General features: G+C 50.7%; 2 protein-coding genes across 5 annotated transcripts in view; one reads left to right on the forward strand and one right to left on the reverse strand.

Annotated features, from left to right (window-relative positions):
* The window catches only part of GORASP1 (golgi reassembly stacking protein 1), a 9996-nt gene extending 2936 nt beyond the window's left edge, over window positions 1-7060 (forward strand). Inside the window, exons 2-9 of one of the 2 annotated variants that reach the window (XM_049628983.1) lie at window positions 1177-1257; window positions 1814-2017; window positions 3302-3388; window positions 3538-3668; window positions 3898-4075; window positions 4831-4981; window positions 5455-5607; window positions 5844-7060. In XM_049628983.1, the coding sequence (XP_049484940.1) occupies window positions 1177-1257; window positions 1814-2017; window positions 3302-3388; window positions 3538-3668; window positions 3898-4075; window positions 4831-4981; window positions 5455-5607; window positions 5844-6106 (1248 nt within the window). In that variant the 3' untranslated portion in view covers window positions 6107-7060. Of the gene's footprint in view, window positions 1-1176; window positions 1258-1813; window positions 2018-3301; window positions 3389-3537; window positions 3669-3897; window positions 4076-4830; window positions 5149-5454; window positions 5608-5843 lie in introns of those variants that run through there. The other variant, XM_049628984.1, reaches the window with a different exon arrangement.
* A 2210-nt stretch (window positions 7061-9270) lies between these two features.
* WDR48 (WD repeat domain 48) overlaps window positions 9271-27474 on the reverse strand; it is a 41698-nt gene continuing 23494 nt past the window's right edge. For all 3 annotated transcript variants that reach the window (XM_049628981.1, XM_049628980.1, XM_049628982.1), the window contains 11 exons: window positions 25511-25585; window positions 24310-24412; window positions 22666-22763; window positions 21448-21555; window positions 21039-21135; window positions 17862-17957; window positions 15544-15649; window positions 14356-14443; window positions 11958-12034; window positions 10608-10800; window positions 9271-9972 (listed from right to left, as the gene is read on the reverse strand). In XM_049628981.1, coding sequence (XP_049484938.1) covers window positions 9877-9972; window positions 10608-10800; window positions 11958-12034; window positions 14356-14443; window positions 15544-15649; window positions 17862-17957; window positions 21039-21135; window positions 21448-21555; window positions 22666-22763; window positions 24310-24412; window positions 25511-25585 — 1137 coding nt within the window. In that variant the 3' untranslated portion in view covers window positions 9271-9876. The remainder of the gene's footprint in view (window positions 9973-10607; window positions 10801-11957; window positions 12035-14355; window positions 14444-15543; window positions 15650-17861; window positions 17958-21038; window positions 21136-21447; window positions 21556-22665; window positions 22764-24309; window positions 24413-25510; window positions 25586-27474) is intronic.

Consider the following 27474-nt stretch of genomic DNA (forward strand, 5'->3'; position numbering starts at 1 on the left):
GGTGCCCTCCTCAATACCCATCACCCACCCTGCCCTCCCTCCCACCCTGCCCTCCCTCCCACCCCCCATCAACCCTCAGTTTGTTCTCAGTTTTTAACATTAGCTTTGATCCAGGGGCTCGGTGTGAGCTCTCCTTCAGCTGGGGGGATCCAAGACTCTAGGGGCTGGTGGGTAGTCGAAGCCACAGGGCCTTTCCATTGTGGAGGCCACAGGAGCCCAGTGTCCTCTGGGCTGATGCCTGACCAGCAGGACATCAAGTGCTCACAGCCAAAGGCCTGAGGGTGTGGGTGCGGGGTGGGGGGGGGCACCGCAGGGTCCAGCCCCGGGTATAAAGCCTGCATTGTTTGAGCAAGGCTCTGTAAATGGGGCCTTTGAGATGGATTTCTACCCCAGCTGGGAGGCCTGGTTGTTGTGTGTATGGAGCCAGCGGTGAGTCCCGGGAGTACAGGGCAGGGGCCCCCCCTGGGCTAGGAGTGGCTCCTGGCGGATCTGTGTTCCGTGCTGTGGGGACTAGGCTGTGAGGCCGGGATCTGGCTCTGCTCACTGGGCCCCCTGCTCAGGCTCATCCCTTGGGGCAGTCCCTCCAGTCTGCTTCCCTCAGCCACACTCCTCAGCAGCTGCCACGCCTCCCCGGCTGGTCATGGGTCCGTCACCACAGGGTCCGGGCCCTCTGGGATCTGGCCACAGGCTGCCTTCCCCCTCTTTCTGGGATCTGGCCACAGGCTGCCTTCCCCCTCTTTCTGAGCACAACCCTGGTTCCGTCCTGGGACCCTCCCTTCCTGTCCACATCTAAACCTCTCTGGTAAACTCTCCGGCTTCCCAGTCTCCTAAGCCTCCCCCCAGGCCTGTGCCACCCTGTGTCTCTGTGGCCTTCTAGAAGCCCCCAGGGCTGCCCTGAGCTCTCCTAGGAGGCCTGTCCGGAAGCATGCTGTGCGGATCATGATCAGACAAGAGCCATTTCCTAAAGAGGAAAATTTGTGCCCCGGAAGGCGGCAAGAGAGGATTGAGTTACCTCGACCGTGCCCATGTGTGGCCTGCCTGGAACAGTTCGTGCAGTGCACGTGTCCCTGCTGGGACACAGGGATCCGTGATGTGTGGCCTCTGAAATTGGGGGCCGGGGCTTTCTGGGAGGGGCACGGGGTTGGGATGGTGACGGTGGCCTCTACCGTGGGACAGGTACAGGAGAACTCCCCAGCCCAGCAGGCAGGCCTGGAGCCCTACTTTGACTTCATCATCACCATCGGGCACTCGAGGCTGGTGAGGCTCCCCCATGCGACGTCTGTCTGCCTTGCTTATGTGTGTGTGTGTGTGTGCGTGTGTGTGTGTCTCCTGTCCCACGGCAGACCCCATCCTGTTCTGCCTCCCTTTCCTTCTGGAGGGAGGCCCAACCCACCTCTCCTTCTCCAGGCCTCTATTTAGCCTCACTGGGGCTCTCCCAGGGCTCTGCTCCTTAGCTTTCCGGGAGGAGGCCGGTGGGGGGGCTCTTGGAGCTACCTTTCGGGGCCTGAGAGGTGCGAAGGCTCTGGCCGAGGGGCGCCTCGCAGAGGGGCAACCCTGCCACGCTCTGGACCACTTTGTTGTGTTCCCCAGGGGGCTGAGGGAGGCAGGTTTAGTGGTGCCTAGGGGCACCCTGTGGGGGCTGCGGGGGTCGCCGGCCCCAGAGCCCGCCGTGGCCCATGCCCTCGCCGGGTCCTGCCGGGGCCGCTGGCCGCCAGGCCCTTCCTCATCTCAGACCCAGACCGGTCCGAGGGGCCCTGACCCGGGGGTGGGGGTGGGGGGTGGGGCCCCGGCGTCAGCCCCACTGCCCCTGCAGAACAAGGAGAACGACACGCTCAAGGCCCTGCTGAAGGCCAATGTGGAGAAGCCCGTGAAGCTGGAGGTGTTCAATATGAAGACCATGAAGGTGCGCGAGGTGGAGGTGGTGCCCAGCAACATGTGGGGCGGCCAGGGCCTGCTGGGAGCCAGCGTGCGCTTCTGCAGCTTCCGCAGGGCCAGCGAGCACGTGTGGCATGTGCTGGTGAGTGGGCCCAGGGTGGGCATGCGGGGGAGGTGGTGCCCGCGCGCAGGGGGAGGCGGGGGCGGGGGGAAGGGCAGGGGGTGGGGGTGGGGGGCAACCGGGAGAGGCCAGCAGCCAGTGCTTCTCTGTTAGAGGAGTCCCGAGGTCAGCTCCTCGTCACCCCGCTTGTGAGCCGGGTGACTCTGGGCACGTTCTTACCCCCGAAACCTTGGTTTCTTGTTCTGAGAGGCGGGGTACCGTCTCCTGGAGGGGTGGTCGTGCTGCCAGAAGGCGGCCGCCCTTTATAGCGTCTCTTCCAGGCCACTCGGTGGTCTGCCGGGATCTCGTCTTTGCTGGCAGGTCCCCTGCTTTAGGCCCCCTCGGGCCTTGGCTTGCTGCCTGGGGGGCTGGGTCTTGACGAATCTCAGCGACTGAGCTGTCACAGGTGCTGCTGTTAAGGTCTGTTCGCAGACACACACGTACGTTCCCTGGTGGTGCCCACGTCCTTGAAGGAGTCCTGCAGCTTGGTGGGCGGAGGGCTTCCTGAGCTGGCAGTGGACTGATCCGATTTGTGGCCTCCACTGTCGCTTACTGGCTTCTCGTGGGAGGCTTCTCTGTCTTTCTGCGGTCCAGGAGCGCAGTGGGGGTGACGATGCGGTAATCCCTTTGCACTTCCCCTGGGAGCGACTGGGAGATTGGGAATAGTAGAGTTCCCACCCCCCACCCCCCCAGGGAGTAAACAATCCTTGGACCCAGTCCTGCTCACTGCCTCCGCCTCCAGCCCCTCCGCAGGGGTCTCCAGCCGCAGGCCCGCCGCAGGAACCACACAGTTGGCACTTACGACGGGCCCGCCGCAGGAACCACACAGTTGGCACTTACGACGGGCCCGACGTGTGGTTTTCATTCTTCGTGTGTGTTCTGTTTTTAATCTTCTCGGAAGCCCTGAGGTTGTCCATGGGGAAGTACTGTGTATCCTACTTTTAACTGTGGGGAAACTGATGCTAAGGGGTTAAGTATTTGTCCACAGTCGCTGGCTCGGGGTTGGTGGAGTCAGGAGTTAACCCAGGTCAGAGCGCAGAGCTCAGGGCCCATGAGCGGCGCCTCGGTGCTGCCCTCTGCTGGACAGCCTGCGGAAATTAGGGGGTGCAGTAGGAGGGTCTGGGCTTGAGGTCCTGCAGGGCCTGGGGACAGAGGACAGAAGTCCCACTGAGTACCTGGAGAGGCAGGCCCCTCCAACCTCCCCGCTCCCCCCCACCCCCGCCCAGCTCCAGGAGCAAGACAGGCAGTTGGTGCTTGTTTCCGCAGGAAGTGGAACCCTCTTCACCCGCCTCCCTTGCCGGCCTGCGCCCCTACACAGACTATGTGGTTGGCTCAGACCAGATCCTCCAGGAGGTGAGCAGGATTTGGCTTGCCCTCCCCGGGTCCCTGAAGGCTGTCGCCGCCGGTGTGGAGATGGGTGCTGGCCGCGGGGTGGGCCTCGTTTTGTTGGGGCCTCCGATTCCTGTGCCGGGAGCAGGGCTCAGGCGCCGGCTTTGTCGTAGTCCGAGGACTTCTTTACACTCATCGAGTCCCACGAGGGGAAGCCCTTGAAGCTGATGGTTTACAACTGCGAGTCGGACTCCTGCCGGGAGGTGACTGTAACTCCCAACGCAGCCTGGGGTGGAGAGGGCAGGTACTTGCTCAGTGGGAGGGCTGCGGGGCGGGACCTGTCCGCTGGCCACGGACCAGAATCGCACAGGGGGGGTGTGGAGGCTGGGCTCTGGGTGCAGAGGTGCTGAGGATGAACACGGGGCCGGGAGGCGCCCTTTTCGCTCTTCCACTGCCAGTCGTGGGTGGGGTTGGCGGATCTAGGACCGACTAGGGGACCACCCCTCGGATTGACTGTTTCTGGACTTCGGCAGTCTGGGGTGTGGCATCGGCTACGGGTATCTGCACCGGATCCCAACCCAGCCCTCCAGCCACCACAAGAAGCCGCCTGGTGCCCCGCCGCCTGGTGCCCCGCCACCTGGACCCACCCCCCAGGACTCTCCTGCCCCTCCTCGTCCAGAGACCGGCTCCAGGCAGGGTGACTACATGGAGGTGCGTGGGGGGGCATCTGCCAGTGGGGGGGGCCTTCCTGTGGGCAGAGGGGCCTGCCATCTGGGAAAAGAGGACTCTGGCGTCGCCGGGGGCCCGTTTATGGAGCTCTGGGGAGGACCTTTTGCTTCTGGGACCTAGTGGAAGCGGATGGTCCCGTCCTGGGACAGTGAAGCCCACTTGGGTTCTCCTGCCACTTGGGTCTGCAGGTGAGAGTAACGGCAAGGCACTAGTTGTCATTTTCATTTGAAACTGAGGCTCGGAGGTGGGCATAGCCTCGTCCTGTGCCTCGGTGAGTCTGGTAACGTCGGGTCAGAGGCCGGGCTCGCGGAACCCGGGCTGGGCAGGTGTCTGGCCGAGTCCGTAGGAGAGCGCCGGACCTGCCTTCTCGGCTGTTGGAAGAGGCACCTGAGTGCCTCTGGGGCACCGGGCTGGTGCCTGGGGTCTGTACCGGGGGGGCATGCAAGGATCGCTCCCCAGGCACGCTGGAGTTCAGGGAGGGCCTTCTCTTCTGGCGGGTCATGGGAGGACCCGGCCGGGTGGACACCGGGGTTCCTGTCAGCGCTGCGGGAGAGGCCACGCCAGGCCCCTTGTGCCCAACTTCAGATCACCTGGACGGGGAGGGGGCAGGTCACCGAGGCTGTCTGCGCCTTCAAGCGGAGCGCTGATCCCCTGGCAAGCGTGGGCCGGGGGTTAGGGTGGACTGTGTGACCTGAAATGCCCCCGCCCTGTTCCCTCCTCGTCCCTGGCCGCCGCAGGCCCTGCTGCAGGCACCCGGCTCCTCCTTGGAGAAACAGCTTTCTGAGCCTGGGAGTCCCAGCCGTGGTGCTCCAGACCTTGGGGGACTCGCACGTCCCATGGAGACTCCTCTTCAGCCTCCACCTCCAGTGCAGCGAGTCATGGACCCAGGTAGCGAGCGGGCCCCGCGGACGGCAGGCTCGGGGGCCTGCCACCCCTCGGTGCTGGAGTGGGAGTCGTGTTTAGGGCGAGGCTTTCGCCCAAGTGCCAAAACCTTCCCCGGACCTGTCGTCCTGTGGCATATATGTCCTATGTCGTATATGTGAGGATGGTTGCAGGTGAGCCAGTGCCGCGTGCAGATGGGGGGACGGCAGAAGGGAAGTGGCCTGCTCAAGGTCACGTGGCACTCTGGGGACAGAGCAGGCGGGGTCTGAGCTCCCTGCCACAGTGCTATTCCCCTGAGGCCCAAACGCGGACTCCTTTCTTTCCTCGGCGGTAGGCAGTGGGGACCGCTTGGGGGTTGGGTGGGGGCGCCCCCACGGGCTGAGGACATTGCAGGTTTAGGCCGGGCCAGGTGCCCCAGGGTACTGGCCTTCCAGTGGTCGGGGTTTGGTGCTGGGAAACACTCGCGCCCCTTCCTCTAGGCTTCCTGGACGTGTCGGGTATCTCCCTGTTGGACAGCAGCAATGCCAGCGTGTGGCCCAGCCTGCCGTCTCCCACGGAGCCGACCCCCACAGCCGTGACAGCCGCAGGGCCCGAGGACGTCTGCTCCAGCAGCGGTTGTCACGAGCGGGGCGGTGAGTGGCCGACGCCCGCGGAAGCTCTCCGGGAAGGACCCTGGGCTGTTGGGAAGGCTGCCCCGAGTTTCTCAGCTGGGAGGGAGGCTGGCTTTGGGGTGACACAGAGCCTCATCGAGGCATTTGTACACCGGAGCCCCCCTTCCCCATCACCGCCTGGGCTGGGGGCTGGGGGTCAGAGGAGTGGCTGGCCCCGGGTCCCGCAGGCCTCCTGAGCCCCACCCTGTGTGTTTCAGGTGAGGCCACGTGGTCGGGGTCAGAGTTTGAGGTCTCCTTCCCGGACAGCCCAGGCCCCCAGGCCCAGCCAGACCACCTGCCTCAGCTAACCCTTCCCGACAGCCTCACCTTTACGGCCTCACCGGAAGACGGGCTGTCTGCTGAGCTGCTTGAAGCACAGGCCGAGGAGGAGCCGGCGAGCACAGAGAGCCCGGACTCGGAGGCGGAGGCTGAGGGGGCGGCTGGCCAGGCCCGGCTCTCTACCCCAGAAATAACGCCCTAGGCTGGGACGAGGCCCGGTGGCATTTCACGAGGCCTCGGTGTGGGGCAGCAGCTCGGGCCGTGCCGCGCGGCCCAGCCTCCGGCCCGGTGTGTCCGGCTTCCTAGGCTGCAGCCCCCAGTGACGTGCAGGGACTTCGGCAGGCCAGGGCTCTTGTGTCCGCTCAGACCCTACTGGTCTCGAAGAGATGACACGTCGGCCTTAATTCTGCCCGACGGTCCTGGCTTTGAGGAATCGGGCACTTGAGAGTCTCAAACGAGTCCATTTGGGGCGGTAGGAGGCTGGGAGTAGCACCCAGGTTAAGTTCTGCAGGAGCTGGGGTGGGAGAGGAAAGGACTCTGCTGCTTGGGTGGGACAAAGCGAGTGGGTAGTAAGGGGAGGCCGTGGGCCTTGGCATCTTTAGGCCACGTACCCTTAAGTCCGGCGCTTCTCCTGCTCCGGTCGCTATGGCTGTCCGGGAGGCCACAGCATCCAGGCGGGGTCAGGGGTGCAGATGGGAGTGAAGGAGGAAGGGACGGGTGTGGAGTGTTTGCCTGACACTTCGTGGGGCTGGCCTTGACTCGGCCTGCACAGCTCAGCTGGCCCTGCGTGTACTAGAAGGCAGCCCCGTGCCTTGGGGACCCCTGGAGCCGCAATCACGGTCTCTTGTGTCACGTGCCCCCTTCTCCATGCATGCTACACTGCACAGGCGGTTCAGGCTGACATACGCCAGTCTCAGCTGGAGGAGAGAAGCCGTGAACGTGTCCACCTCTCCTGGGAGAGGAGGGGTGGAGACTCTGGGCCCTGCAGCAGAGACTCCCTTGATCTTGGATCATGACGTTTCTTCTTCCCCAGGGCCGCCGCCCCTCAGACCCGGTGGTGCCTCCTGTCAGCTCCCAAACTTCTACAACCATCTCTTTTAAATACACAAGGCTTTGTCAGCCCCAGCGGTGAATAAAAATGACAAATTTAAGTTCACCATCCTAAGCAGACTCTTTCAAAGCGGGTCCTGACCGGACCTCTTTAGACACTGCTCCCGCTCCACGGGGTAAGGGCGGGGGGGGCCTGGACGAGAGTGGGTAAGGGCCGCTCCGTTCTTCCCCACAGTTCGGGAGGAGGCTGCTCCCTCCACCTCCAGGTGCCCCGAGAGGCTAACACGAGGCCAGGTTTTCTGCTCTACTTGGTTCCTGCAGGCAGGGAGGGCTCCATCCAGGAAGGGCCCCTCCCCTCCACGGAAGTGCTTCCTGACTTGGCTTCAGTCCCTCCCCTCCCTATTTGCTGATCGCCACTTGGGCTGCCTCCGGCCTTGTCTTCTAGCTGCCACCCAGCGGGAGGTGCCACCTTTGCTGCTTGATGTGTAACGTCTGCACTTAACGGGGCCCAGATTTCTGTTAGGCCCAAGGCCCACGGGACGGGGACTCTGCTCTGGGCGGGACAGGTCAAGTATACGGAGGGAGGGCCCCCGGTTAGCGAACACTTCAACTTCCTGGCACTGTGACAGCACTGAAAGCAAGCCCTTGTCAAACCTACCGGAGCAGCCGATACGCTGCAGAACGGAGACACCAGTGCCGGGGCTTGGTTCTCGGATGGTCTGGGAGCCCGGCGTCTGTCCGCCTGCGGGAATCCGGGCAGCGGAACAGCATCACCGCGGGACCGTTCTGAGAGCAGCTTCCCTGAGCTACAGCCTGGGAGTCTGGCCCAGAGTGCCCTTCCCTTCAGAGCTGTGGCTCTTCCCTCCCTTTTACGCACTCCCCTCCTGAAACTGGGTGATAAAATGGGCGTTGATGCTGATTATTGTCAGGATAAACACGGAACCGGAAGTTTCTCTGTAATCTGCTATGAAGGAAAGTGACAAGTGAAAGAAATAAATGTGTACTACACTTTAAATATTTTAACTAAAGCCTTTATTCTATACAACCGCGAAATACAGATTTTTACCCTTTTGGCGTTGCAGGCTGTCAAATTTTCTGGAAGCTATTACTGGTTTGACTGGAAGGAAAAAAAGAAGTAGAAGCATGCCGAGGGTCAGATGGATGACAGGAAGGGGGTGCAGCCGCCCCTCAAGCCTCGGCACACAGGGCAAAACGGCCCAGCAAAACCCGTTCTGTGGCACAAGGGCCCCTCCCGCAGACACAGCTGAGGGCTGGTAAATGAGCTGTGGGGTTTTTTGGTTGTTGTGTTTTCGTCATTAATTCACAACTATTGCTAAAAAATGTGCACCAAAAGTGCACCGTTGTATCCAACAGATAGAAAGGACTTTAAAAAAAGAAGCCGGTGGCTCTGTGCGTGAGGGGGAAAGACTCCTTGGGAACGTGGCACCTCTTTGCTGACTTCTTCAAAGTGCTGGAGGCAGTGACCTGTCCACTTTCCAAAGGAGCCTGACCGGCGGTGAGGGAGCCCTGTCTCTACAGTCGTGCAGGCAAGGGAATCTCAAATGGTCAGGTCTGGCCCCGGGCCCGTCGGCTGCCTCCAGCCGAGCCTGGGAAGAGGACGGGGAGGAAGAAAGACCTTCCCCGCCCTCCCCGGCCCCTGCTGCCGTGGGGACTGACCGCACACGAGAGGGGGAGGCGACCGGACCCGAATAAACTGCCCTCCGAAGGCACTTGTGCTTCTGGCTTCATACAGGAGGCTTGTCTTAAGTAGTTTTATGGGGCGGGCCATTGTTCTGTGCTGAATACAAATGACCTTGGGGAGGATCCAAAGTATTTCTTCTTGCCAAAAGTTGAAGTGTTTATCCCCAATAAGTTATATTCTGTACAAGACTCAAAGGATTCTAGGAAAGCTTCAGATCGTTAGAAAGAACAGTGAAGAGAACTGTGGGTGCAGGTACCGCACCACCGCCCTGCCTATGAAACTCCGGAGGGACAAGTATGTATACTCCCAGGACAGGACACCAGGCGTTTTAGGTCGCGTGTAAATGAAGCTAGTGTTCCATCGTGGTCTTGGGCTTTGATGGCATCACACTGTTCACCCAGAGCGAGAGCCTGTGGCGTCGCCTGGCTTTTGCCCATAAACAAAACGGGGCACCGTGAGGAGGAGTGAAAGAGCCGCACCTCCCTGCGGCCCACGGCACCGCGGGGCACCGCGGGGCACCGCAGGGCGCACTCCAGTGTGGCAGTCCGAGGGCTGCGGTCCGGCACCCGGAATCTCTCCAGGCCTTCCTAAAAGAACGCATCTGAGATGCAGGGTTAAAACAAGCCCAGGAAGGAGAATTTATTTTGAGGTGGGCTGGCTCCTGAATTGTACAACAGCAAATTCCTATTAAAAATAACTGTCGTAAGTGTGAGAACATTTGTGGTGTTTGTTTTTAATGACCAACTTGGAAAAAGCCTTCATAGGTGCTGCGTGGATGGAATGTACTCTCTTAGAAAAGCTACAGAGCGTGTGGGTTTGAAGTTGAAACACAGTGACAGAGGTGGCTCTACCGATGTGTCTCTAACAAGTGCTAACAGACAAAGGTAAGGTCCTTTGAAACAAAAGGAGGAAGCCGAGTCTGTGCTGGCCTGTCGTCCGTTCTCTGTACATCTTGCAAGACACAGTCCTCTTCGGGGGGGGGGGGGGGGGGTGTCCTGCTCTCGCTCTCTGCCTCCCTGGGGACAGCTTAATCTACACATGGAGACTGGTTTCTATATTACATCTCGATTAGTCGCTTCAACAGAAAGAGAATCTCGGTCCATACCAAATCGGCCGCTAGAAGTCTTGCTCCCATTGGGGCCCAGCGGGCTTCCTAGGACTACTCTCGGGGCCACGGAGGAAGGTCAGGAAATGCATACCCAGGAGCGCCTGCCCGCCCTTCACGTGGACTTCTGGCGGTAATGGAGGGTGAGGTCGCCCCCGCTCTTCCAGATGAAGTGCTTCACCGTCCGGAGGTCCATGTTTGGATCCAAAACCTGAGCGGCAAAAAAACAGGTCACAAAAAGTGTCAGAGCCTCTACTGCGTGATACCTAAGACCTTTATTGTGAACTCAGACTCTCAGCAGGCGATCCAGCTCGTCCCCACCTGCCGGCCTGCTCGTGCTGACACAGCCGCCGTGACGCGGACACAAACCGGGCCCCGAGAGACGCGCAGCTTGTGCGGCTGGGACAGAAATCCCAACTCCAGCCGCTCCTCTGAGGAAATGCCTCGAGTGCACCTTTACTTCAAACAGCTCCCCCGGGGCGCCGCCCACCTCCGCTGCACGTCTCCACCCAGCACGGCAGGTGCTGCTCTGCGCACCGAGGCCAGCGGGTGTCTTTCTCTGGTCGGGGAAAGAAACGGCCACCGGCACATTCACATTTACCGTCTCTGTGTCCTTTTGCGGAGAACCTCCCCGGGGTAAATGGGAGCTTCAGGGTGGGCCGAAGAGCCCCTTCGGAAGGGGCCTCACCAGTAGGTGGGAGAGACCCAGCACTCCCTCCTCAGAGTCTCCTTAAAAGCAGAAGCACCCCCAAAGGCCACAGACGTGGGAAGCGTAATCACACGACACCTGACTTTCTGAGCATCAGCACTAGAAAGAATGGGGCCGCGGTCCTCGCGTGCACTTACCTGGTCCTGGCACAAAAGTTCGATTTTCTCCTCTGCCAACACAGCAATATCCTCCTCTTTTTCCTGTTCTCCTGGCTTTTCATTGTTAGAAGAGCTAGTGGTTTGCGACTCATTATCCAAGTTGATGATTTTCTCGTAAACGTGTTCCATTACCTTCCGGACTTGGAGCATGTCACTGGCGGAGAGTCTGTCTCTGCAAAAAAAAAAAAAAAAAAAAAAAAAAAGCAAGGGCAGAGTGTGACATCAGCCAATCGCCGGATGTTGTCTTACATGCTCTTTGGTGTCCCCGTTTGGTAAAGATAAAGCAAACCGCAGAAGCATAAACCAATAAATGTTTTCAGTCACTGCCTTCATCTATTTTAGAATTGCCAACATATTCTCTATAGTGTCCTCCTAAGACACAGATAGCGGGTAACTGAGATTAAATACACGTTAAGACTTACACATACATAAAGAACAGCCTTCCGGGTTTTATTCCCTTAAAGACTTTCCTAGCACAGCAGCAGACTGAATGCTCCTGGGAGGGAAGGCAGCCCCCGGTGATCACCACAAGCCCAACAGCCAGCCGGGTATCTCCAGATGGATGTCCTGCAGGAACCTCAAACTCTCCGTGTCCAAAACTACATTCATCAGCTTCCTCACTCCCAAACCTATTTCTGTATCACTGACGTCAGGTTGCCAACCCAAGCAGCTCAGGCTCAAACTCTGAAAGCCATCTTAAACGTCAGTCATTACAAGCGGTATCTAGGACTCGCTTTAAAATAATCCGGGGTGTGTGTGTGTGTGTGTGTGTGTGTGTGTGTGTGTGTAGGTGGGTGGGAGGGAGGGGAGGCAGAGAAGAAGGAAAGTGTTCAGACATGTGTCAATAACCCTGAAGCTGTTTGACAGGATAACGGGGTTCATTCTAATCTCCTTTTCGTTATGTCTGGAAATTTCCCTAACAAAAGGTTTTTAAGTCTTGTTGAATACCTCTCTTTTGAAACTCTATCCATCCTTACATGTCCAGCTCAAATTCCATGTCCTTCAAGAAGCCTTTCCAGAAAGCTCCAGCCCCAAATCCATTTCTCCCTCTCTCCTCATTCCCCAAGTATCTGTGAAAGCAGTCTTTATATACAAACTGTGTCCTAAACTATGCTGTGGCAAGAAACAAAATCCAAGTCTTACTTTTTTGAACTTCTGTGGCCTACCACATAGGTACTTGGTAAAGGGTAAGTTGTGTAAACTTTCAGTATTATGAAACTAGCTTTAGATCTATGACATGTCTCCTTTGCTATAAAAGCAATCATAAAGAATACAAAAATCTCCGGCAATTAATTAGATCTGGCATCACATGATACTACGTTTACTTACTTTTTTAAGGTTTTTGCTCCCGAAGATGCGTGAGGTTGGAGGTAGAAAGGAATTTTGTTGAATTTGGGCATATTTTTCTGAAATATTAAAAGTAAAAAAGGCACAATCATTTCTATTAGCTGATGAGTGAAAATGATGTCAATAAAAAACATGATTTACCAGTTAATAGTCATTTTACAATTCAAATGAACTTTCTATGAAATTTATAGTAAGCTATCTAATCACCTAAGCCTAGTGAAAGTGTATCCAGAAAAGTCTCACGTTCAGTTTCGTGATGAAACGCATACAAGATAAATGATACGTCAGTGGCAGTGTGAGACTGCAGTATGGCTCTTCCCAAAAAACAATTCAAGGTATTAAAGGGAAACAAATTTTACTTGCTGTTTAAAGCAAAATCTCAATTCCACGTTAAAACACTGGGGCTGATACTTAGGGGCCGAAACAGAAAATTCAGTGTGTGGAGAGAAACCCACAGCATCCACTTCTGAGCAAAACCACACACTCTAGGCTGGTGAGGCCCGTCATCCAGCTGGAAGGGTCACTGAGGTCCTCCAACCGTCTCTCCCTCTCACATCAGGTCTGAGGTTTTAACTGAGAGTGGAAACTTCAGCCAAACGCCTAGATGTCTACCATGCAGTAAATCACATACTCAGATGAAGGACAAAATTAACTGGTCATCTTTTCTCTGGGTATTTCTCCCCTTCAAGCCTCCATGTCATATCCTGTCTGGGTGTCTCCTCTCAGGAATAAGCCACAGGCTGAATGTCAGCAATGCATCCCAGGTGAGTTTCACACTCAAAGAAAATAGTGCTTATGGGGAGCTCAGACTCAGAGCTAAGAGCACAGAATACCCATCAGGTGTCACACTGGCTTTAGGTTCTTGGAGGTATATCTGGACAGAAAACACATTTTCTGGAGGTTCTAGAGATTCAATCTCTTTTCATAAGGCTTTAGGAATATATAAAACAGATCAACAGCACATAAGAGAGTCTAGAAACAGACCCAGGTGCATATAGAAATTTAGTACCTGATAAAGACAGCATTTCCAATTACTAAGAAAAGGATAGGTTATTCAAAAAAATTGTTTTGGCACACTGGCTATCTGCTTGGAGGAAGTTAGCATCCCACCTCACACTAAACAGCACACATTCTCATAAATTACAGGTCTAGACACAAACAATGATCACAGACGTACCAGAGAATAGCCAAGCAAGATGTGACACTCAGAGCCATGAAGATCAATCTGATTACATAAAAATTCAAACTTTTTGCCTGGTAAAAGACACCAACCACGAAAAAGTAATACTTCAACTGAGAGGCACAGATAATAGTCAAAGGGTGACTGTTCAATATGAAGAAGTCCTGCAAATCAGGGAGAAACACAAACTCCCCAACAGAAAAAGGAGTGAAGGATACAGAGGCAATTCACAGGAGAAGCACAAACAGCCAATACGAAAAGATGCCTAACCTCAGTACAGATGGAAGCAAACAAACCGACCCACATTAAAACAAGGATATATTTGCCATCTTTTAGCAAAGACCGACAGTGTCAGTCAGTGTGGAAAAATGGGCACTCATGCACTGTTGGAGCCTCTGTGGGGGCAAGTGGGCTGTATCGTAAAATTTAAAACCTGCAGACCCTTGGATCCAGCAAGTCCACTTCTAGGAATTTATCCTAAAAGTATACAAAGATACACGTACAAGGATGTTGACGGAAGCATTGTTTGTGATCGAGAACACTGGAAACAACCTTAACGTCCCTCAATCGGGGACCAGATAATTAATTATGACACATTTATACAAAGACATACTATGTAATCATTAAAAAGGAATGACCCATATGACGTACAGACATGAAAAACCATCCAAGACATATTTTTAAGCAAAAAATAAAACCAAACCAAGTTGCAGAACAGAATGTATAAGATTTTGTGCAAAATAATGAACTGTGTGTGTGTGTGTGTGTGTGTGTGTGTGTGTCTGTATCTACACACACACAGAGGCACCTACACACACACCTGGATAGTACCTGCTTGTGTATGCACAGAAAAAAGTCCTGAAGGTTGTGCATTAAACGACGAAAAGTTATCGCTCTAGGGAGAAGGACAGGAGTGGATGGAAGAAAGGGATGACTGGGAAAGAGGTGGGAGTTTCCCTCCATTCGTTTATTTTCTTTAATAAGCACATGCCATGTTTATAACTCAATCCAACAGAGATATAAACTGACACGACTCATTACCAACTTCTTCCGCAGCCCTGGAGCTGCAGGGAAGCGGAGGGGGATTCCACTTGGAGCCTAGTTTTGACTCGAGTTTAGGACGGCACGGTCTAAAGCTGTTCTTATGCCTTCGTGATCTGGAAAGGACAAAAGGGCGAAGCAGGAGCGAAGGACACTTACATCCACAGTGATGTCAATGACCCATTGTGGCACTGTCTCATTAAGAAGCATCGACTCAGTCTCACCCCCGGAGTCTCGGCAGAGCAGCCTAAACAAAACCCGTCAGGTAGTAAGTGACACAAGCAGCACAAACGACAACCCCCCGTCAGCAAACATTAGAGGGAGGGACCCTACGGAGCTCATTCCGGGCAACCCCCCCTTGACGGCAGCCAGGCGGCCTGACTCAGCCCGCCGGGAGGGAGAGCAGGGCCCCAGACCTCGAGGCCAGGCGCACACTAGCGCCGCTCCTCTGAGTCGGGTGACGACAGGAACCCTGGGTGGAGGCGGAACAGCCCGGAAAGCTCTCCTGCCCGGGCGGGGCTCCCGTGCACAGCACAGCCCGCCCCCCCCCCTCCCCCCCGCGCGCCTGAGAGGGGGCGGGGCGGTTTTGGTAATGACCCTCAGAGGATTCCGAGCTCACGGGCAACAGAAGCGTTCCTCTCACTTCTGGCCCAGAGGAGACGCTAGCGAGCTCCCCCGTGGCTCCAGCAGGGCCTCGCTGGCAACCTGAGGGGAAGCTACTGCAGCTTCCCCGCGGGGCCTCACGAGGGACCGACCGCCTTGCACTTCAGGCCGGGGCACCACCGAGCACCACGGTTCTCAGGAGCAGCCCAGGCGGTCCTGCAGGGCCCAGCCCGAGGGAAGTGCCCTGCTCTGATGCTCTGAGCAGGGACATCTGGGGATTCCTGGCCCCCCAGTCACGCTGGCTTAAGTGAGAGAAAGGGAGAGCTTCCTGCAGAAACCACCAGAGGAGCTGCCTGAAAGCAAGGTCCCGACCTGACTTTCACACGAGAGGCTCAGCTCTCAGTTAGGATGGGGCCGACTGGGGCATCAGACACTGAATTATCGCACGGACAGGGAAAAGCTTCCGAATCACACCCATAAAAGTTAGTGATGAACAACTTATCATGTTTGGACGTGCCTGGCTGGCTCCGTCAGTAAAGCGAGCGACTCTTGATCTCGGGGTTGTCAGGCTGAGCCCCGTGTTGGAGTGATCACTTTAACAATAAAATCTTTAAAAATAACTAATTGGCTAAAAAAAGTAAAATCTTAAAAAAAAACAAACCCCAGCTTATCATGTTTGAGTCCGTATCTCTTAGCAAACGGGATGCTCTCTTCGGCAGGGTCTCCGACCTTCCTTACCCATACCTGAACAGCGTGCGTCCCCCAGCTTCACCAAAGATCACAGGAGTGTGGGGGGGGACTTGAAAATATCCATTTCCCTTCTGCACTCGGTTCTCCTGCTCCCCATTTACTAGGAAAAGATGCACATGATATCAGTATCCAGAGCCAGTGCTCAAATGTAACATTTTGTTTCTACAGCTTCAAACCGCCAAGCTTTTTAAAGTTCAAAGTCTGAGAAGTCAGCCAGTCAGATAAAGGGACAAAACCAATCAAAGTCAAATTTCCACAAAGAATGAGGACGGCAACTTGGGGTGTACCTCATGGGAAATGACTGTATACTTTTAGGGAATTTTAATCGAAGACATTAGCATCTGAGATTTGAAATAAAGAGCGAACCATCTCCTTCAGCCACAGGGAAGTCTAGGACAGCCTGTTTATGAATGGTGGTCCGCTGTTGTGCACGTGGGTAGAACGCCGAGATCGGGAAAATTTCTGCGGCCAGAAACAAATTTATGTTTTAACGGCCGCCGTAGCCGATGGCAGAGGTATTAGCGGAAAGTAAAACCCCCAAAGCGGCCCGAATCTCCTTCCTGTTATTCCCTGCAGATTTCATTACCCTGCTTTCTTCGTCACCTTTTGACGAAGTGCGGTTGAGCCCCACTCCAGTGCCGCCTCGTTCACAGAGACACCTCTGGTGAATCTGGAAGCCACGTCACCCTCTGACCCTACAACACTTTCAGACCCTCTCCCACAGCACCCGACACCTCCCTGCGATCTCGTAATGCTCTGTCTGCTCTATCCAAGGAGCTTTCTGCCCTGCCGGAACGTCAGGCCCGAAAGGATGCGGTCCGTGCCCATTTATCTCTATCAACCCTGCCAGCAGCTCACAACAGGCCTCCGGACGCCTGAGCTGCTCACCGAGGGGCATCTACACGACTCTGGAGAGCCCACGGAGCACGGTGCTGGTGCCCATCACCACGATCACCACACGGGTGGAGCAAGCAGTGGTCTGGCTGCACGGTGGGTGGGCCCCGCCCCCGCCCTTACTACAGCAGTTTGATTTGAGGATGAGCCGGATTCCTGCGACTCTTTCCTTACTCCCACAGCCAAAGCCTGGACGCCAGTGCTGCAGACTGTCCTACTAGTTTTTGATCTTGATCGTCTACCTGGGCCTCTAGGGCATTCTAACTGTCACCCTGCAGGTGGAGAGGGACGGGCATGGCTGGGAATGACATGCCCACAGCTACACAGCTGATAAATGCCAGAGCCCACACTGAGACCTGGCTTTTTCCACCCTCTGCTGAAGATCTTTCCGTCGAGTTTCTCTGGCTCAGAGCCCCCTGTACGATTCTGATGGGGAGGGGCGTGCACCAGATGACACAAAACAAAAGCTACCACGGGTGGGGTCGGCGCCCTCTGCGACAGGGATATCAGAAGACTGGCTTGCAGAGAAGCATGCACAAGAGACCTTGCGCACAAGAGATTTAAACTGATTATGGATGAATCAGCCAGAACAAAGGCTCTGGCAGGAGGTCCTGGTCATTACTGGCCACCAGAAGTGGGCGCTCTTCAGCAGAATCTTCAGAGAATTCAGAGAATATTCAACAGAGTGAGCCCTCGGCAGGTAGGACTCAAGGATTCTTCAACTGGCTAATAGGTGACATATGAGTTGTGAGATTTTCTTTTTTTTCTCTTCATTCAATCAAACTGAATCGAAATTACAAACTCGAAACATGTTCTCCTCTACTGCCCAGAGAAAGTTATTGCCACTGTCTGAGGCACACATAACTTTTCAATGTCCTCAGTGACATTAATTCTTTACAAATACCCATTCGCTTATCCTGACACTTCTGGGTTGAAATTTGATTATTTGAAACGTTTGGAGCCAAAATCAGGTAGATCATCAGACTAGGTAATGCCTGTGTTTCAGGCCGGCATGAATTATGACCAGGTAAGGACAGAAATGGCTTCCTGATGCAGCTAAGTAGCTAGCTCTGGAGGTGAGTCCAGCAGGGACCACAGATGCTCTGAGGAACAGTCTTCTTTGGAAGAAGACTGCTAAGCCGCTTGCTTTTAAGGAGAAGGTCATTTGGATATATAGGGTTTTTTTTTACCCATCTTGAGCAGCTTCACGAAAAGTGCTCTTGGAATCTCAAGTCAAGACGGGACGTTCTTTGATACGTGGAAGGGTGATAAATTGGGCACATCACAAGTATTTATTTTGTCACGATTTAGCAAATGCTTCCAAACATTTCTTAAACATCCTTAGAATAACAAACACTCCAAGCATCTTAAACTTCTGAGTAATCTTAAGTCAATTATTTGGATATAAAAACACGAACCATGGTTTACTTCATTTTCTTCTTCATCCATTGGATTCACATGTGTTCTAGGCCAATATTCTAGGAGTGCCTGCAGTAAAAGTCCTCCTAAGTTCACTGCAAAAGAGTTAAAATGAAAAGACATGGAAAAGAGAGTTATTAGTTTTCACCTAAAAACAGAGGGAAAGAAATAAAAATTGTTTCCACATATTCGGATGTTACATTCGTAACCCGATGCCAACGATGTTTAAAAGACTTTAAAGATTTTGCCAAGTCTATTAAAATTTATCTTAGAATGTTTCAGCAGTGATAATACAGAGCAATTAACTGGTTGTTCTGATAATATGAAGCTATCTGGTTGTTCAGATATAACCATTCTTTTTTTTTTTTTTAATGTTTATTTTTGAGAGCGAGAAAGAGCAGGTGAGCAGGGGAGGGGCAGAGGAAGGGAGAGAGAGAATCCCCAGCAGATGCCGTGTTGTCAGAGCAGAGCCCAACGCAGGGCTTGAACCTATGAACAGTGAGATCATGACCTGAGCTGGAGTCGAACACTTAACCAACTGAACCACCTAGGTGCCCCAAATAGGACCGTTTTAAAAAAATGAACAAAAACAGAGGCCTGGGTGGCTCAGCTGGTTAAGCATCTGACTCTTGATTTTGGCTGAGGTCATGATTTCACATGATTTCTCTCTGCTGACAGTGGGGAGCCTGCTTGGGATTCTCTCTCTCTCTCTCCCCATCCCCCGCTCACACTGTCTCTGTCTCTGAAAATAAATAAATAACTTAAAAAAAATTAAAAATGAACAAAAACGGGAATTACATTCTTTGAAGAACTATTTCCATACAGAGCCACTAAAACTATATTTACGTACCTCAGGTATGTCTACATACTACATTCTCAGGAGAATAGCAACCAAAGAGGTAATCAACAAAATGTAATAGACTTTTACACGTTTCTTCTCACACTACACAAGAATTAACTCAAAATAGATTAAAGATTTGACTGTCAGAACCATAAAACTCCTAGAAGAAGGGGTGCCTGGGTGGCTCAGTCCGTCAAGCGTCCAACTTCGGTTCAGCTCATGATCTCGTGGTTGGTGAGCTCGAGCCCCACGTCGGGCTCTGTGCTGAGAGCTCAGAGCCTGGAACCTGCTTCGGATTCTGTGTCTCCCTCTCTCTCTGTTCCCCCCCTGCTCGTGCTCTGTCTCTTTCTCTCTCAAGATTAAATAAAAATTTTAAAAACTAAGGGAAAAAAAAAAACCCTAGAAGAAAACATAGGCAGCGAGGTCCTGGAGCTTGGTGATGATTTTTTGGATCTGACACCAAAAGCAAAAACAACAAAAGCAAAAGTGAGCTAGTGGGACTACATCAGGCTAACAAGCTCCACACAGCAAAGGAAACCATCAACAAAATGAAAAGGCAGCCTAAGGCATAGGAGAAATCTCTACAAATCATAGATCTGATAAGGGGTTAATACCCAAAATATACAAGGAATTCATACAACTCAATGGCGAAAACAAGCAATCCAATTAAAAAATGGGGAGAAAGGGGCGCCCGGCTGGTTCAGTTGGTGGAGCATGTGACTCCGATCTCAGGGACTGTGAGTTCAAGCCCCACACTGGGTACAGAGATCACTTAAGAATAAAATCTTTAAAAAAAAAAAAAAAAGGACAGAAGATCTGAATAGACATTTTCCCAAAGAAGACATACAGATGGCCAACAAGTACATGAAAAAAAATGCTCAACATCACTAATCATCGGGGAAATGCAAATCAAAAGCACAACCTCACACACATTAGAATGGCTAGTACCAAAAACATAAAAGGTAAGTGTTCATGAAAATGTGCGTAAAGGGAACCCTCTTACACTGTTGGTGGGAACATAAACCGGTGCAGTCACTGTGCAAAACAGTATGCAGTCTCCTCAAGAAATTAAAAATAGTAAATGCCGTATTATCTCGCAATTCCACTTCTGGGTATTTACCAAAGAAAATGAAAAAAACCAACTCAAAAAGATAGACACACCCTTATGTTCACTGCAGCAGTATTTACAGTAGCCAAGATATGGAAACCAAGTGTTCATCGATAGATGAACGGATAAAGAAAAAATGTGGTACGTAGGTACAACGGAATGTTATTCAGCCACAAGAAAGAACACAATCCTGCCATCTGTGATAATTCAGTTGGACCTTGAGGGCTATGTGAAGTAAGACAGAGAAAGAAAATACCAGATGATCTCACATACATGTCGAATCTTAAAAAGAAACAAAAGACAAAATAGACTGGTGGTCGCCAGAGGCAGGGAGCAGTGACGTGAAGCGGATATCAAAAGGTACAAACTTCCAGTTATCACATAAGTAAGTCATGGTGACTACTATTGTGCACATTTGAAAGCTGCTAACAGGGCAGATCTTAGACGTTCTCATCATAAGCAACAACAACAACAACAACAAAAATGTGTAACTATGTACTGTGGTAATGGATATTAACTAGATTTATGATCATTTTGCAATATATACAAATATTGAATCAGGTTGGACATCTGAAACTAATATAATGTCACATGCCAATTATACCTCGATTAAAAACAAACAAAACAAAGGAAGACACCAGAACTGTTTCCCAGCTTCACTTTTCCTACCCTAACAGACTTCCAGAAAGGATTAGGGGTAGAGAGTGTGCTGTGTGTTTAATTGTTAAAGGTAAACCACAGACTGCGAGAAAAACCCAGGCCCCCACAACATTTATTTATCTTAAAACCAATTTATTCAAAGTTACTTATTTATTTATTTTGAGAGAGAAAGAGAGCCTGAGCTGGGGAGGGGAGAGAGAGGGAGGGAGAAGAGAATCCCAAGCAGGCTCCGTGCTGTCAGCGTGGGGCCCAACACAGGACTCAAACTCACCCACCGTGAGATCACGACCTGAGCCAAAATCGAGAGTCGGACACTTAACCGACTGAGCCACCCAGGCGCCCCAAGACCCCCAAAACATTTAAAACGGTATAGTATTTTCAAATTCCATGAGGGAATATATGTATTTCTTGAAAAGTGATTTAAAAATGCCCAAACGTTGTTAAAAAAAAAAAAGGGAGCACATAGCGAAGAAAACCAAAGCAAACCAAACACAAACAAAAAAACCTAACCCAGCACAGATCCACCTTCTCTTTCGAAAGGAGGGAGGGAAGGACACTTAAACGCACGTTTTGGATCTGACCCGTCAGGGCTGCTGAAGCCAGCGTCTTTTGCAGAAACCCAAGCGGCAAAACAATCACTCTCATCCAAAGTAATAGTCAACATCTGTCAAAATAAAAACACTGTTAGCAGCATTCCATCTCAACACATTCTCCAAATATGCCCCTACGTATCTGTACTAAGTGCTAAGCCACAGATTCAGGACCAAAATGTGTTTCATGGGATTCACTGGAACTACAGTTTAATTTCCTGGGATACCAAAAGGCGCTTTTTAACTGCATTTGGCAAGTATTAACATGAAAAACTTACTGCGTTCATACTTAAACATAGGACTCCGTACTTAATAATACTTAATTTTGAGCTACATAAGAAACTTTCAACTATCCCAAATTGTACGAATGTCAGTTGCAAACTCACCCCTGTTTTTAAGTCTACTGAGAACCAATTTGGCACATACACCATCTTAAATCTTTTCTTAATTTCATCCTCAAAATCCACTTTGCCCAGATCTTCAACTTTACATGCCTATACAGCAAAAAGAAAGTATGGGAATTATCAATATCAAAATTTTACACATATTCACATCTGTCTCAATAAAATGGAGTCAAAGAAACATTTCAACAAGGACGTGGCCAAATAGTTGCAGGTAGATGCTTTAAGACAAAAATATCCGCTATTACACTTTTAAGTTAAAAGAAAAAAAAAAAAAAACCCAAAACACAAAACGTTCTCTTTTTGGAATTGTCATGTTGGTCATACTGATAAAACACATCATCACACCGACCTGGAAGCAATGTTAAATGAGGCACAGACAATCTTCCAGGAACAAAGAACAGTTACTAAACACCCTAGGAGACCCGGGCAGCTGCTGTGAAGACGAGAGCTACCCTACAGGCAGCCCGGTAAGGTTTCTCTTTCTTGACCCTTCCGATCTCTCCTTCACTGCCCTCGAGTGCTCCCCAGAGGCGTGTCCCGACCTCCGCGGGAGCCCTGGGGCGTTTCCCATCACAGCTCACCTCCATTCCGATCCGTGTCGCGGAATACTCCCTCCACCACCTCGTCACATCCATGTGGCTCTTTCCTGAGGGTCAGCTGTCTTCTCGAAGGCTGACTCTGCTGCCCCTCCTCTATCCCGTGCCTCCCCGATGGCACATGGAGACCACTTATTCCCTCGCCTCCACGTAGAGATGCCTATTTCTCTGAGGCTGCAGGATACTCTACCCCGTTCCCTCATTCCACCGGGCAACCTCTGTGGCCGCTCTCCCTGGGTAGAGGCTGGGGATCCTGCTAACATCCTACAGTGCACAGGACAGATCCCACTCCACCCTGCCTCCCTCGACAAAGACTTATTTGGCCCAAAATGTCAATAGTGTCAAGGATCAGGAACTGTGATGTATTCTTGTTAAGGCAAGGCAGCATATAGCAGAAAGGTTCCATTCAAATTTTAGGTGCTTAAAAAGATGAACTATGGCCTTATCTATTATTTGTATTAAAAAGTACCCCCAAATAAGGTATTATTGCAATCAAATCTTAACTTACACACTTACTATCTTGGTTGCTACGTATTTTTTTACAATAAACAATACAGGTGATACATGATCCAATAACTTACGTTTTATACAAAAAGATACTCACCTTCAATACATCCCAATATGCCACATTATTATTGGTATCTTTGGTTAATATATGTCTCTTATCATTAAGAATGTGACACTGAATAATACTAGCACCCCCTAAAGGAAAAAAGAAACCCACACGATTAGCAAAACAATTCTCTATTTAAATTCACAGTATGGCAATAATCACTAACTGGCATGTAACAACATAAATCATAACATCCATCAGAAAGAAGGCGAGTCAAAAGATACATAGATATTAATATATATACGTATAATTATATCTAAGGCAATTTAAGGCCAAAGAAAAACTGTCTCATCTTAAAAACAGATTATAGCTTTAAAAACTCCCTACTTCGAGGGGTTTCTACTGGAAAATTGTTAAGGGCAAACCTTAACAATTAAGTTTTACCCAGTGGGAAAAGTTCACAATTATTATTATTGTTATTTTTTAATATAATTTGTTGTCAAATTGGTTTCCCTACAACACCCAGTGCTCATCCCAACAGGTGCCCTCCTCGATACCCATCCCCCACCCTCCCCTCCCTCCCACCCCCCATCAACCCTCAGTTTGTTCTCAGTTTTTAAGAGTCTCTTATGCTTTGGCTCTCTCCCACTCTAACCTCTTTTTTTTTTTTCCTTCCCCTCCCCCATGGGTTTCTGTTAAGTTTCTCAGGATCCACATAAGAGTGAAACCATATGGTATCTGTGTTTCTCTGTATGGCTTATTTCACTTAGCATCACACTCTCCAGTTCCATCCACGTTGCTACAAAGGGCCATATTTCGTTCTTTCTCATTGCCAAGTAGTATTCCATTGTGTATATAAACCACAATTTCTTTATCCACTCATCAGTTGATGGACATTTAGGCTCTTTCCATCATTTGGCTATTGTTGAAAGGGCTGCTATAAATACCCACTGGGAAAAGTTCAATCGGTGACAGAAAATCTCTGAATCAGTCCCATGGCTAACTTTTGCTTCCTGTCTTCCTTCTCTCTCTGATGCCACCTGCACGGACATCGAACTGCAGACGAAGACACCAGTAAGTACCTTGACCCCACACTCCAGCATTCAAGACAGAGCTGCCGCTTCCAGGGGCAGCACAGAGAATACAAGGATCAGACCTGACTTTTTCTGCCTTGTGCCAAGAGACAACATTCAACTCTCTAGATTTTGCAGAGTGGTTTGGCTTTTCCAACACCATCATTATTCTGATGCTAGGCAAAAAGACTGTACCTCAAGAAAGCCCACTTTTTAAAGTCACTAAATCGCATTTAAAAAAAAAACAACAACAACTTACTTTTGAGAGTGAGAAAAAGAGAGAGAGAGAGAGAGAGAGAGAGAGAGAGAGAGAGAAAATGAGTGGGGAGGGGGACAGAATATCTGAAGCGGGTTCTGCGCTGACCACAGAGAGCCTGATGTGGAGCTTGAACTCACGGCCTGAGCCGAAGTCAGACATTTAACCGACTGAGCCACCCAGGCACCCCAACACTAAGTAGCATTTAAAAAATGTATTTCTTCTATTAAAAATAAACCTATATGCTGTGTCTCCTGTTGACAGGAGAATTACATTTAAAGGAAAGTCATCTCCTTTTTGTCTATCTCTTAGTAACTATAATTAACCTTAGTAAAAAGTATCGTACCTTCCACCTTCCCTACTCACCTTTAATAACCTGGTCAGGCTGCGTACAAAGTGGTGTTATAGGATTTGTACAGTCATTGTCATAATCTCCGGAGGCTCTGAAATTATGAATTCCCTTCAAGGTCTAAAGGAACAAAATTCATTTGTTAATCATTTTACGCTTTATAATTTGCCAATCCGTTTCAAGTGGCAAGAAAAACAAAGAACAAGAAAAAACAAAACAGTAAAATCAACCACAGAATATTTAGTGACAAAGTACAATTACCTACCACAATTAAAAAAAAAAAAAAAAGTATTAAGAAGGGAATGTCAACATTATCTTTTTGGAGAGAAAAATAAGCAATCTTCCAGGTAAAGCTATTGTTGATTTCAAATCGGGACAATGAAATTTAGACAAGATATATAACATTTTTTACCATACCAAGAAAGCCCACTTGACTGGCATATAAACAAATAAATGTAAACACACTCTTTTGTTATCCACACATAATCTGATAAGCAAGAAAACTTAAATGTTCTTTAAATAACATTTAAGGATTAGGAGTATTTTTGATGACTTCTCTATGCGTATCCTCTAATTCTATCCCTGTTCTACAAACCAAGAGGAAAAAGGAAATGAATTCGAAAGCACAATTTTCTAATTGTCTTATGCTTAGAAAAACAGAATCCTAGCCAAGTGTCCCTGCCGTGTTGGTACAGGGATTCCCCGCTTTCCAAAAATAAAGCGTTCATATGAAAACTTCCATAAGCCGAAACAGTGTAAAGACAAAGAAGCAATCGCCATTTCGTAAAAGCAACGATCGTCTTCCGATTTCTTTTGGTTACAGAAACTGGGTAACACAGGAATTTGCAGAAGTGAAGTAGTATAAAGCAAACTTCTGGACAGTGGGGGAAACCTGTACCCAGGCTGCCTTCAAATGCAGTTCTGTGAGGTCAGAAGCTGTACTAATATTTTTTGGTTTCACCGGGCAACGGTGCCTATTCTAAGCACAACAAATGTCCATCTTGGCTCCTGACAAAGAAGTCGGAAGCTTCATATTGACTTTTACCTTAATTTTAGTACAATCCTTAGGATGATTCACAGAGGCTTTCATGTTTTTGCCACTGTTCAAAAGCATGCTGGGCTTTTTCATCTTGAGCATTTGCTACTGATGTCCGGCAGGTCTGTGATAACAAACCACATGTTTGCACACCTTTGCCAGGTGTATGGAAGCTCACTTACCCATTTATTTACTGTAGACTTAGTCGTCGCGACCCAGATTGCGGGAGGGGGATCAGCTGACCTATCAAGCTCCATCTGAAAACAAAGCACAGAAACATTGCCTTCTTGAGTGCTGACTCTCCTGAGTCGCTGGGACTAGCTATGTATTATTAAATATCGACTCCTGCTGACGGTACCCTGGCATGCGTTAAAAAGCTACGGGGCATGGGGCGCCTGGGTGGCTCAGTCTGTCAAGTCTCTGACCTCGGCTCAGGTCGTGAGCTTATGGTTCGTGGGTTCAAACCTTGTGTCGGGCTCTGTGCTGACAGCTCGGAGCCTGGAGCCTGCTCCAAATTCTGTGTCTCCCTCTCTCTGTCCTTCCCCCCACTCATGCTCTCTCTCGCTCTCAAAAATAAATAATAAACATTGAGAAAAAAAAGCTAGGGATGCACAGGGGCACCTGGGTGGCTCAGTTGGTTGAGTGTCTGACTTGATTTCAGCTCAGGTCGTGGTCCCAGGCTCATGGGAATGAGCCCCGCAGAAGGCTCTGTGCTGAGTGTGGAGCCTGCTTGGGATTCTCTATCTCCCTCTGCCCCTCTCCCCTGCTTGCTCTCAAATAAAAATTTTTTAAAAAGAGGGAGAAAAGCTACGGATGCACAGAATAATGAGGCAGTCTCTTTGCTAAAGGAAGCGTGGCCTCATAAAAGTATAATAGGGGTGACTTCTCATCAAAAACAGTGGCTTAAAGTCTGTGTGATTTTAAATTAATTAATTAATCAGGGGATCCAAACAGGTACAGTCAAAAGGATGACTTACATAATTTTTGTTTTTGCTCTTTTGTTTTTCTGTTCTTTTTTAAGTTTATTTTTTGAGAGAGAGCGTGCACGCGTGTGCACACAAGGCGGAGGGGAGGGGCAGAGAAAAGGAGAGACAGAATCCCAAGCAGGTTCCATGCCATCAGTGCAGAGCCTGATGTAGGGCTCAAACTCACGAACCATGAGATCGTGACCTGACCCGAGATCAAGAGTTGGATGCTTAACCGACCTGGCGCCCCTATTCTTTCTTAATGATAAAGAAATAGATCTTTCTCTATGAAGATGTTTGTACTAAAAAAACATCCTGAGAATACAGCAAAAGTGAAAAGTATGCAAGTAAGTTCCCCCCCACCTAAGAATAGTACACCTGTGAATAGCTTACTGCGTCTTCTGTATTTTTAAAATAGCACACGTATAGAAACACATCCCTGCACCCATGTACATAGTCTGCACACAAAATCACTCTGTAGTCAGTCAACCACTATTCTTCCCGTGCCAGGAAACGGAAGGTTGGGAGTTGTGGGACAGGCTGGACTCCTCGCAAGAAGGAATCCCCTCAGTTCAGAGTGACGTTTCTTGTAACACACAGTTATGTGGGCACTAAGTCCTTTTAGGCTTTCCTCTCCCCTGGCACTGCAAAACGCCATGTTTCTCCTCCTGCCGTCTGCCCCCAGGAGCCTGCTTCCTGCACACAGGCTCTGACTGCCACAACTCCCTTGCTTCTCTAGGATTACTGGGTGTGTCCCTGGGGGGCACCACCTATTCTGAAGAGCTGTACTCGGCCAGTCTGTGTGCGCTCATAGGCCACAAGCATCCCCTCAACCGTCTCATTTGACCTCTATTCCTTTGCTTCAGCTCTTCCTCTTATACTGTGGTCTGGGTTCCAGATGTTGCTCAGTTTTGTGGGTATCTACAGTTTTGTCTCTTGCTTTCCTGATTGTTTTTGGACGATTGTTGTGAAAAGGAAGTCGTGCTGCCTTTATGCCTCCATTTTAAATCTGGAGTTCTCTTCAGTACGGTTTTAACGTGCAATGCTTGAGACGATCAGTGAGGCCGAACGCGCGGTCACGTGATGACAGGCCATTCTGCAGTCCAGGCTTCACTTTTAGCACGTGTCAACATGGACGGCTTCCCAAGTACTCTTTCACCAACACGCCGGACGCTGGTCAG

This window comes from Panthera uncia, chromosome C2 (assembly GCF_023721935.1).
Source record: "Panthera uncia isolate 11264 chromosome C2, Puncia_PCG_1.0, whole genome shotgun sequence".
NCBI classification, from domain to species: domain Eukaryota; kingdom Metazoa; phylum Chordata; class Mammalia; order Carnivora; family Felidae; genus Panthera; species Panthera uncia.